Source organism: Staurois parvus, unplaced genomic scaffold, assembly GCF_062004578.1.
Source record: "Staurois parvus isolate SC_StPar_1 unplaced genomic scaffold, SC_StPar_1.0 ptg000017l, whole genome shotgun sequence".
Taxonomy (NCBI): domain Eukaryota; kingdom Metazoa; phylum Chordata; class Amphibia; order Anura; family Ranidae; genus Staurois; species Staurois parvus.
Genome location: NW_028317813.1, coordinates 10,915,918 through 10,927,280, shown reverse-complemented (window position 1 = coordinate 10,927,280; position 11,363 = coordinate 10,915,918). Strand labels below are relative to the sequence as shown.

General features: G+C 41.0%; 1 protein-coding gene across 1 annotated transcript; it reads right to left on the bottom strand.

The window, feature by feature from the left end:
- Positions 1-1,143: 1,143 nt before the first annotated feature.
- Positions 1,144-10,708, bottom strand: DNAJC22 (DnaJ heat shock protein family (Hsp40) member C22). The gene is made up of 2 exons (XM_089681633.1): positions 9,738-10,708; positions 1,144-1,739 (listed from the first exon to the last, which is right to left on the bottom strand). The coding sequence occupies exons 1-2, from the start codon at positions 10,581-10,583 to the stop codon at positions 1,554-1,556; spliced, it is 1,032 nt and encodes a 343-aa protein (XP_089537759.1). The 5' UTR covers positions 10,584-10,708; the 3' UTR covers positions 1,144-1,553.
- Positions 10,709-11,363: the final 655 nt, after the last annotated feature.

The following is an 11,363-nucleotide window of genomic DNA, read 5'->3' as shown; positions in this document are numbered from 1 at the left end:
TAGGAGGGGACTGTGCCAGGGAATTGACTCTCCTGGAGTAGTCAGGTTTTTATATTTCAGAGGCCTATTACCCAAATGAATAAAGCAATGATTTATAAAAAACACTGCAAATTCTCTATGCTTTTAGCTGCAGTTTTCGTGACAGAGTCTCTTTAAACAGAGATCTTGGTTGCTATCATCCTACTACAGCATATAGATAAATAGTGTATTACTTTAACAGGAAAACAAACATCCTGGAAATACTGTATGTTATACACAGGATAGGGCGGGAAGAGCGCTTCTGGAGAAGGACCCTCTTGGAAATGATCCTGATATACAAGGTACTATAACAATGAGGGAGTTGACCTGGGCAGAAATGCATTGTAGTATTGTTTCCCAATCAACCTGAACCTAAATACAAAGTAGCAGTTAAATCTGAGGCAGAGAACTTAGTCCTGAAAGCTAAATCATACATTGTTCATGAACACGGGGATGGCAAAAACCCTCCCTTGCTATGGGTCTTCTTCCACAGGATGGGAAAAGTAGTTTTACTTATCTGATCATCTACTTGTGCAGGCTCTTCAGTGCTTCAAAACTGGTCCTTGCAGCATCTTCTTCCTCATTCTCCAGTGGTTGCATACCCTCTGATATCAAACAAATCAGAGCTCACAGCCTGAGGAACACTCCACTGCTGGAGCTTAGGGAATTGGTTCTCCAGTTATTCCATATTTATTTCTTTATCGGGATCTGGTGCTTGTGCAGGCACCTTGTGAGTTTCTGCCATTTCTGCCAGTACTCTGGTACCCCCTTTCCCTGACTTATTTGCACATTTGCAATATCTCACAAATGGTTTCTTGAATACTTTGTCACACATCCAAGGACCCAGTTTTTAAGATGTTGTGCATCTGCTGCAGGGGTTGCCTCTGAGTACTCTTCTGAGTGGCTGCAAATACCTGTGGCGTGTCTGCACATACAGGTGGACCATGATGTTATTCTGGATTTAGGAATCAAAATATAAAAAAAGGTTTTACTTTTTAAATACCTTTTTTAACTAATGTGTAAGAGGGACGGGAGGGGAGGCAAGAGAGAAAATGTGCAAAAATTAGTAAAGTTCCACTTTAATGTCCCAGTTTTGTGCATTTTTAGGCGGACCAACAAAGCAAGACAAGTACTCAGTCATTTTATTCATAGTCAGTTTACAATTACAAACAGCTACATTATTATGTAAAACGGCAGTTTGACGGTTGCATTTTTTAAGTTATGCCTGTTGCACAATATTTTCTGATTGCAGAGCAGTATGGAGTGATTTATAGTATATTGCACTAACTCTTCATATATAATTTCCTTGATGAAACATGATAAGTTATATGAAGATTAGGAAGTGTGCTGTTCATATGGGCTCTAACAGTTCAAAACAGCTGGATATCAAACATTTCTAGGCATAAGCTGAATAGCCAATAGCAACCAATTAGAAAAGGTTTGTGGTTTCAGTACAGTAAAATTAAATCTCAATTTAAACTATGTGAAAGCACATCTTTATGATAAAACTGTCTTTTTACAGCAGCTACATTAGATTAGTCTGCATGAATTTTCATTTTAAGGAGGCGAGTGAGTGTCTCATAAGCAGTCTGTATTTCAATAAAATGTTGCTCAGCTTCTATGGGACGGTGTCGGTTGTGATCTGGATGCCAAAGCTTTACCAAGTCCCGATAATGGCGATTTATTTCATCAATGGTAGCATCAGGAGACACTCCCAGAATCTAGTACAAAAATCATATAAGATAATTTTAAAATACCATAAACAGATTACGCTAATTTGATAAAAACTTTCTGTATGAGAAAACATATTTATATTACATGATTACTATAATTTTTATATAATGTGTATATTGTATGGGTAATCTACATTAACCACCTCAAGTCCAGACACTTTCACCCTTCTTCCAGTCCAGGCCAAATTTCCAGTTTTTAGCACTTTCACACTTTGAATGGCAATTACTCAGGCATGCAACACTCACCACTGGGTTTTTATTTTTTGCTTTACAATTTTGCAAATAAATAATCTTTTTTCATGAATTTAGGTAAAAATGTAATCTGCTACATTTTATGCTTATAAATTTCCCATATAGTGTATATTATTTGTCTGTATGAAAGTTATAGAGCCTACAAACTATGGTATATATATTTGAAAACTGATCTGTGCTGAAGTACTGACTGCTTATCTAATTTCTTGAGTCACTAAAATGCCAAGACAAATAAATACCCCCAAAATGATCCTTTTTTGGAAAGTAGAGAGTGGACAGTATTTAAAAAGTGGCAGTGTGAGTTTTTTTGTCAATTTAAAAGTTGTAATTTTTTTATTCACAGTTCTTTGGAATCTAAAGAAATTAAGTAAAATGTGTTTTTTTCACAAGTTGCATACTTGCAATTACACCCCAAAACACATTCTGCTACTCCTCCTGTGTATGATGATATCACATGTGTGAGACTTTTTCACAGCCTAGCCACACAGCAGCCCAAAATCAAAGGAGCACCTTCAGGCTTTCTAGGGATGTAAATTACACATTGTACTTCCTTAGTACTTATCACATTTTTGGAGGTACTGGAGCACCAGGACAGTAGAAACACACACAAAATTACCCTATTTTGGAGAGTAAACACCCCAAGATATTTCTCACACACAGTATGGACATACTTAGAATTACACCCCAAAACACATCCTACTACTCCTCCTCTGTATAGGGATACCACATGTGTAAGACTGTTTCACAGCTTAGCCACACAGAGGGGTCTGATATCCAAGAAGCACCGTAAGGTGTTCTAGGGGCATAACTTAAGCATCTAATTTCCTGACTGTCACATTTTTGGAGGCCCTGGAGCACCAGGACAGTGTAAATACTCACAAAATTACCACATTTTGTAAAGACAACACACCAAGGTATTTTCTAATGAGTCTTTTGAAAAAGTGTAACTTTTTTGTGCAAAATTTTGGAAAATGTGGAAAGAAAATGATTTTTTTTTTGTTTTACACAAATCTGTCAATTAATAAGACATATCTAATACACAGCATGGGCATACTTAGAGTTACAACTCTAAACACATTCTGCTACACCTCCCAAGTATGGGGATACCACATGTGTGAAACTTTTTCACAGGCTAGCCACACAGAGAGGCCAAAAATCCAAGGAGCGCCCTAAGGCTTTTTAGGGGCATAAATTATGCATCTAATTTCTTGACTACCTATGCAATTTTTGGAGGTCCTGGAGCACTAGGACAGTGGAAAAAATTGCGAGCATTGGTTCTACTGACACTAGTACTGGTATGGCAGTGATCCGGACACTGGTATGGCAATGATTAGGACACTGGTGTAGCTGTGATCAAGACACTGGTATGGGATATGGCGGTAATCAGGATGCTGGTATGAAGTAAGGTGGTGATCAGGAGTACTGATATGGTGTATGACAGTGATCAGGACACTGGTGTGGTATATGTCAGTGATCAGGACACTGGCATGGGGTATGGTGGTGATCCGAACACTGGTATGGGATATGGCGGTGATCAGTATGCTGGTATGAAGTATGGCGGTAATCAGGATGCTGGTATGGCACTGATCAGGAGTGCTGATATGGTGTATGACAGTCAGCAGGACACTGGTGTACGGTATAGCAGTGATCAGGACACTGGCATGGGGTATGGTCGTAATAAGGACACTGGTATGGGGTATGGCGGTGATCAAGACACTGGTATGGGATATGACAGTAATCAGGACACTGGCATGGCTTATGGCTGTGATCAGGACGCTGGTATAGCTGTGATCAGGATGCTGGTATGGGGTATGGAGGTGATCAGGATGCTGGTATGGGGTATGGTGGTGATCAGGACACTGGTATGGGGTATGGCAGTGATCAGGATGCTGGTATGGGGTATGGCATTGATCAGGTAGCTGGTATGGGGTATGGCGTTGATCAGGATGCTGGTATGGCATATGGCGGTGATCAGGACACTGGTATGAGGTATGGTGCTGATCAGGACACTGGTATGAGGTATGGCGGTGATCAGAATTCTGGTATGGGGTATGGCGGTGATCAGGACACTGGTATGGGGAATGGCAGTGATCAGGATGCTAGTATGGTGTATGGCAGTGATCATGACACTGGTATAAATTTTGGTGGTAATCAGGACGCTGGTATGGGGTATGGCGGTGATCAGGACGCTGGTATGGTGCATGGTGGTGTTACTGGCAGCACTGGTGACACTGGGACAGGTGTGACAGGTGACAGGGGGCTGACTGCACTGTTTATCTGTATTACACTGGGGGCCATGATCAGGGACACAGTGGGCAGGCTGGCACTGGTGCCTGTGAGTGTACAGGCAGAGTACACTCACAGCACTGCAGTAAAGGTTCTCTTTCCTCTTAAAGCCGATCTCTCTGAGAGCAGAGAGAACCGATATTTGCTTTCACTCTCTTAATTTACTATGTGATAGTTGTGATTGAACACAGTGATCACATGGTGCAAGACCAATTTCTTTGGTCCTGTACCCAGCAATGTGATCTGCTTTGTGTGGGGGACACAGCAATCACTGGGCTCCCGGGTGCACACTCTGAACCAGGGGCGGACTGACAAATCATGGGGCCCCTGGGCAATAGGGGATCATGGGGTCCTTGTATCCCTGCCCAAACTCAAAAAAGCCTATGAAAAAGGTACCAGGGGCATCTCACGGGGCCCCCTACTGACCCCGGGCCCTCGGGCAGTGCCTGAGTTTCCAAATGGTCAGTCTGCCCCTGCTCTGAACTGTCCTCTATCCTATTTTTCACAGCACAAAGATTAGTTTTTCTGTAGTCTCAAGAGAAGAACTGTGAGGGCATATTAGGATCTTTGAGGTAACAAAGAAAAGTAATACAGACCATAGAACAGATCTGGATTTCTGACAATAGCAAGAGTTATTTTTTGCACTTGTTGAACAGACAAAATGCTGCCAATGACAAGCAAAACATAAATGATTTTAATGGTATATTTAACAGATGAAAATGGACAAAAGAGAAGTTTGTTGTTTGGCTTTACATAGACTCATAACACTTTTATTTTATTAGTCAAATCACTGATTTTGAGTTTTCTGGCCAATAGCCAAAAGATAAGTGCTGTTCTGCTGCTCTCTGCAGGTTACTTGACATGTACTCTTCTATGATACGAATGTCAGTAGAAAGAGTTCCTATTGCTGAATTATTTTCTAATAACTATCTGATTCCTCCTATAAGCTCAGCTTTACACCATTTCTCCCAAAGGATTTGTATTTCTGGCTATCCAGGTCTGAGATTTAAACAGATTGCCACACAGCACTGCCTTTCCTGGCAGGGTAGGAGATCTACTTTTTCTCTGCTGCAGTTAAGTAATAATTACAGGTCTTGTCACTCCTCCAGCCTGTGACTGGACAATGGAGAAGAAGTAAATAGAGTGAGCTAATTTCTCTGTCACTCTGCTCTCTTCTCCTTTCAGCATGCTCCCTGCTAACACAGGACTGGCTCTTTATACTGCTTCTTCCTCTCCCATTCTAAACTCTGTCATATAGGGATTTTGCAAGAAGCTAATATCAAGTAGAAGGTATTTACACTTCTTTTAAAAATAAATGAATGATGTATTAATAAAAACAGTGCTCCATTCATTTGTGTCAATTAGGGCTGCAGTGGATCCACAATGGATCGTTTTTCAAAGGGTGGTAGAGCAGCTGCTACCAGGCATTCAAGATTCAGGTTTCCAGGCATTTTATTTTACACCTGAATAGGAATTTCATAAGTAAATACCATTCCACTTGAATAGGTTGCATTTGGCAGCAGTATTACCTGCTGAACAAGACATTGGGTATACACTTTGCCATTTCATGGGTGGTTGGGTGGGGCGAAGGTGGGGAGGGAGTAAAACCTCAGTTCAACCCCCGACAACAAGGACTTACATATTCATAATAACACCGCAAAACTTCTTGCATAGTTACAGAGTATCAATACATTACTAACCGTAGGTTCATACCCAAGCGTTTTCTGCAGCATTTTGCAGAAATGCAGTACAGTCCATTGTGTCAAAAACGCAAGTGCAAAAACGCAGTGCAGAAATGGCTCAAACGCAAACTGCATAGGTGTGAACCTAGCCTTAACCACATCCCCACCACCCTAAAGCAGATATACTGCTACAGGGCGGCAGGGGTGTGCAAAATCATGTATATATGTGATTTTGCATTTCCGGGTAGGGGGCGCACGTGTGGCCGCAGCTGTCAATCACCGGATCCCTGCCGGAGCTTACCCACCCCTGCCTGGTGATTACCAAGGACCTCCAATAGGGAGAAGGGCTGCTTTGTTTACTAACTGTCCTCCTCCCTGTTGGCTCGGGCACACTGCTCTGGATGGCTGTGCACAGCACAGCCATCCAGAGCAGTGTCCTTACAGTGAAGCACCAACACACCACCGCCCAGTAAAACATTCCCAAGACACAGTTAACCCTTTGATCGCCCCTCATGTTAACCCCTTCCTGCCCAGTGCCATTAGTACAGTGTCAGTGCTTTTTTTAGCACTGATCACTGTATTGGTGTCACTGGGGATGTCAGTGACACCAAGTCAGTTCTCCCCAGTGTCAGAATGCCGGCCACAGTCCCGCTATATTATTAGTAAAAAATTCTAGTATCTATAACACCATTTGTAAATGCTATAACTTTCACGTAAACCAATTTACTCATATTGGGATTTTTTTTTAGCAAAGATATGTAGCAGAATACATTTTGTTCTAAATTTATGATGAAATTTGATTTTTTAAAATTTTTTTACTGGACAAGTTTAATAGCAAAATGTCAAAATATTACTTTTTTTCTCAAAATTGTTGGACTTTTTTTAATAGCACAAAAAATAAAAACTGCACAGGCGATCAAATACCACCAAAAGAAAGCTCAATTTGTGGGAAAAAAGGACATAAATTTAATTTGGGTGCAGCATTGCATAACCACGCAATTGTCAGTTAAAGTAAAGCAGTGCCGTAATGCAATAAATGGCCTGGTCAAGAAGGGGGGTAAATCCTCAGGAGGGCAAGTGGTTAAAGTATGTGTATAGACAAAACATTTTTTTGTTTTGTATAGAGCAGGGAAGGGTTAAAACTCTGCCAGGTTATTTTTTGCTGTCTGTGACTGTAAAGTTTCTCTTTACAGTCTTTGTTTACAGCTCTGTGTACACAAAGGAGCATGGGGGTGCTCATGTCCATAAAGAAGATGATATTGACACAGCCCCAAATGATCCACTATGGTTCAAAATTGATATGGTCCAGAAATATTTAGACAGAATAAAGGTGAATAAAGCACCTGGACCAGATGGCATACACCCACGGGTCCTAAAAGAATTGAGCTCTGTCATTTTAAAGCCATTCTTGCTGGAAAAAAAATATTTTAGGTACCAGGCAGCATGGATTCATGAAAGACAGAAGTTGTCAAACAAATCTGTTTTTTTTTGTGAGGAGATATGTAGTGCCCTATAGGTAGATATGATTTTTTTGTGGCATGGAGGCTAGAACAACCCTGAATGTGAGAGAGCCTGAACAGCAGGGGAGTTGGGTGGAAGATGCATTGAGGGAAGGTGCTGGTGTGTGGAGCTTGGGAGGAGACCACCTACCTACAGGCTGGAGCTGGATAGAAGGATCTCCACTGCCCTACAGTCTACTTGGGAGAGACAGCCTGTCAGCAGGGAAGGAGCCAGCCCTGCGTAAGGCCTAAAAGCAGCTGCAACCCATTAGTCTACAGGACGGGACTGTGTGAATACTTCTACACCCCCTGGGCCACAGAAGGGAGAGGGTGGCCAGGTGCAATACCCAACTAGTTCTCATCTGGGACTACTTCGTTGTAGCTCTTGGAATCTCTTGCCCAGGGATACCCTCAGAACAGCTGGGTGGATGAGAAGAGTTTAATTTGGGGTCTGAGGAGGTTCACCAAAGGGGACTCAGTGTTTCTTACTAAGACTGTTGCTGATTCTGGTCCACATTTTTGTAAATTTTTGCTAAGAAGTTGTCCTCAAAGTTCTACAATTCCTTGGGCATTCCATATACCCATAGACCCCATCCAAGTTGTTAAAATCTAATAAAAACAAGCTCAAGGACTGTATTACTGATTCTGGGAGTGCGGAAAATGCGTTTTGCCTGGCTGTGCAGAGCTTATGGGGACCCAGCAAAAAAAATAAATCTACCTCAAGGGGGTAGAGTGACAGGTAATCTAAATAAACCTTAGACAAATGAGTGGCTGTGGACGTAGTATACTTTAGTATATTTGGATTTTGCTAAAGCATTTGACACAGTTCCCCACACATGGATAATGTAAAGTCTACATGCTTACAAAAAAATCAGTTTGTAAATGGATAGAAAACTGGCTAAAAGACTGCTTTCAGGTAGTAGTGCTTAATGATTCATACTCTGAATGGTCTAGGGCTGTTAGTGGTGTACCCCAAGGTTCAGTGTTGGGACCCTTATGATATAGAGTCTGGAATTAAAAGTACTATTTCAGTCTTTGCAGATGACACCAAGCTGTGCAGTGCAATAACGTCCTTACAGGATGTCTCCAACTTACAAGCCGACCTCAATACACTGTTTAATTGAGCAACTAAGGGGCAAATGAGGTATAATGTTGATAAATGTAAGGTTATGCACTTGGGGGCTAGGAATATGCAAGCATCATACATACTAGGGGGAGTACAACTGGGGGAATCAATGGTGGAGAAGGGTCTGTGGGTTCTGGTAGATCATAAGCTTAATAATAGCATGCAATGCCAAGCTGCTGTTTCCCAAAGCAAGCAAACTACTCTCTTGTATTCAGAAAGGTATAGGCTCCAGATAGAGAGAGAGATAATTTTACCCCTGTACAAACTATTAGTAATACCTCATCTGCAGTTCAGTTTTGGGCACCAATTCACAAAAAGGATATTGGGGAAAGTGCAGAGAAGGGCAATTAAACTGATAAGAGTCATGGATAAGCTCAGCTCTAAGGAAAGATTAGAAGTACTGAATTTATTCTCTTCTGAGAAGAGATTAAGGGGGGATATGATCAACATGTATAAATACATAGGCGGTTCATATAGTGAACTCGGTGTAGAGTTATTCATTTTAAGGTCATCACAGAGGACAAGGGGGCACTGTTTACCTCTGGAGGAAAGAAGATTTAATCTCCAAACATGGAAAGGCTCATGCATAGTAAGAGCAGTGAAAATGTGGAATAGACTCCCTCAAGAGCTGGTTCTGGCCAGCTCAGTAGATTGTTTTAAAAAACAACCTGGATTCTTTCAACTGTGGGTATAGGATTGTGTATATAGAATTGTATAAATGTTTTTTCCCCCATTTATTGGTTGAACTAGATGGACTTTTTTCAACCAGACTATGTAACTATGTAACTTCCTGTGCCAGCGACAGAACAGGAAGTTAATGTAAATATCACAAAGTGAGGGGAATTACCTTCTTTGACAGTTATCCCCAAAACAAGTTTCCTGATTAGAAGATTTGCCCTCTGTTCTGGAGATAACTCTAACATTTTGGATGTCCCAACACTTTTGGTTTCAGTGACAATGGTCACAAGTATAAATAGAGTGATCAATCTTCCCAATAGGGACACAGACAGAAATAAAACTTTACAGAAAGTCTAACACTTCCTCACTATATCCAAAACTAAAAAAAAAGATTTTGCCTAGAGATACACTTTAAAAAACCGTAATACTTAATAAAACTGCAAATATAAAATTTACATCTCACCTTGCAGGCCATCTCTTCTTTTTCATTCTGGAAGCTTGCCACAAACTCATAGATCTTTTCCCACTCTTTGTAGTACTGGTGATGTAAACCTCCCCCTCCAGTAAACAGCCCCCAAATCCTGTATGGTAGGAGGAGAATCTTTTCCATTAGTGCACTGAGACTGGGGAAAAAGCTCAACCAACCAAGGAGGGTCCCGATGCTTTCAGCCACATAGCTCACAGTTCGACTTGTATTAAGCAGTGCACTGTAAGCCAGAGGGCCAGTGAAGGCTAGGTAGGCCAGTCCAATGCGATATAGACGAAGACTGAGGTTTTCATGCTGTCGTTGCTGCAGTCGGTAGTGGCGATTTTGGTGAGAAGTAATGCTGGCAGCAATACTTATGGGGATCATGGAGATAGCACGTCCATAAAAGATTGGGGATGTCAAAAATGCAGCTACCAATGTATTCTGCAGCTTAGAGGTTTTCTCTCCTACACAAGCCACAAGATGTACTCCTAAAGCAACTGCAAGTGGTAGGACTAACACGTAATAACTTGTAAGAGTGGATAGTCCAATGGCAGCAACTAGACCAAAATAAATGCCAGTGGTTACCTGTGCCATGAACTGAATGATACTTGCAGATGGTATTCCATTCTTAATTTCATTTGTCTTCTTCCGCTCTTGTTTGTTGAATTTGAATACAAGCCCAGGAATTTTCCAAAAGTCCCACATCCACCCTACACCAAATCCCCCCAATGTAAGCATCAGAAGTAAGGCATGGCTGTCCCGTTCCAAGTATATGTGGTGTAGTCCAAGCGGACCACCTATGGCCCACAGACCATAAGCAACTATAATTCGTTTTCCCATTTTAGACAACTTCTAAATGTCCAGGTCATTTAAAGGAAACGTTGTTTAGGACATGTTGCTTATTACTCACAAAGCAATGTTGTTTATCCACATGGAGTGCTTTCTCCTTGTTTCATTCTGAACTGCCTTGCACACAGACTTTGCTCCTTTCAACATTGGTTACAGCATTTAGTGGTGCCATAGGCCCAAAGGTCACAGATATGCCTGCTACATCTAGTCCTGCCCTCAGCTGCACAGTTAACACACAGGACAAGCAAGTAATTATGTTTAACCTTTGTATGTAATATTACATTTCTTAAGGCTTACACCTTGGTGTTATAGTACAACAACATGAGTTTTGTATTTATTTATAACAATTACACTTATCTGTAATAATTATACTTTCCACACATAAAAGATTTCATGTATTCAACTGAACAGAGAACAAACAATATATATGTTTTCCCTACATTTTAATCCATCCAGCAACATACGTAAAGTAAAAAATCTCCTGAAGAAGGTGCATACAATAAAAGCATATTAAAAGTTACATACAAAACACACACAATAAAATGTAGCGAAGTTTAGTACACAATTTCTTATTTGGATAAGGTGCCTATTTCGTGTTCCAACTGGAGCAGAAATCTGTGCAAATATATTGAGGGAGAAAGAAATTACAAGAACCCTATTGCTGCAGTAGAAAAGTTGGTGGGGCCAGGCTGTTACATCCCATAGTGTTTCAGAAATAATTTAGTATGTTTGCTTGTTGCATGTCTGAAAGACTATGGGGTTTATTTACTA

What these genes read in the sequence shown, in the direction of transcription:
- DNAJC22 (XM_089681633.1), bottom strand. Translation starts at nt 10,583, where the DNA reads ATGGGAAAACGAATTATAGTTGCTTATGGTCTGTGGGCCATAGGTGGT. An exon ending in AAGAAGAGATGGCCTGCAAG is followed by an intron (nt 1,740 to 9,737) that starts GTGAGATGTAAA and finishes TTTTTGTACTAG; the next exon opens with ATTCTGGGAGTGTCTCCTGA.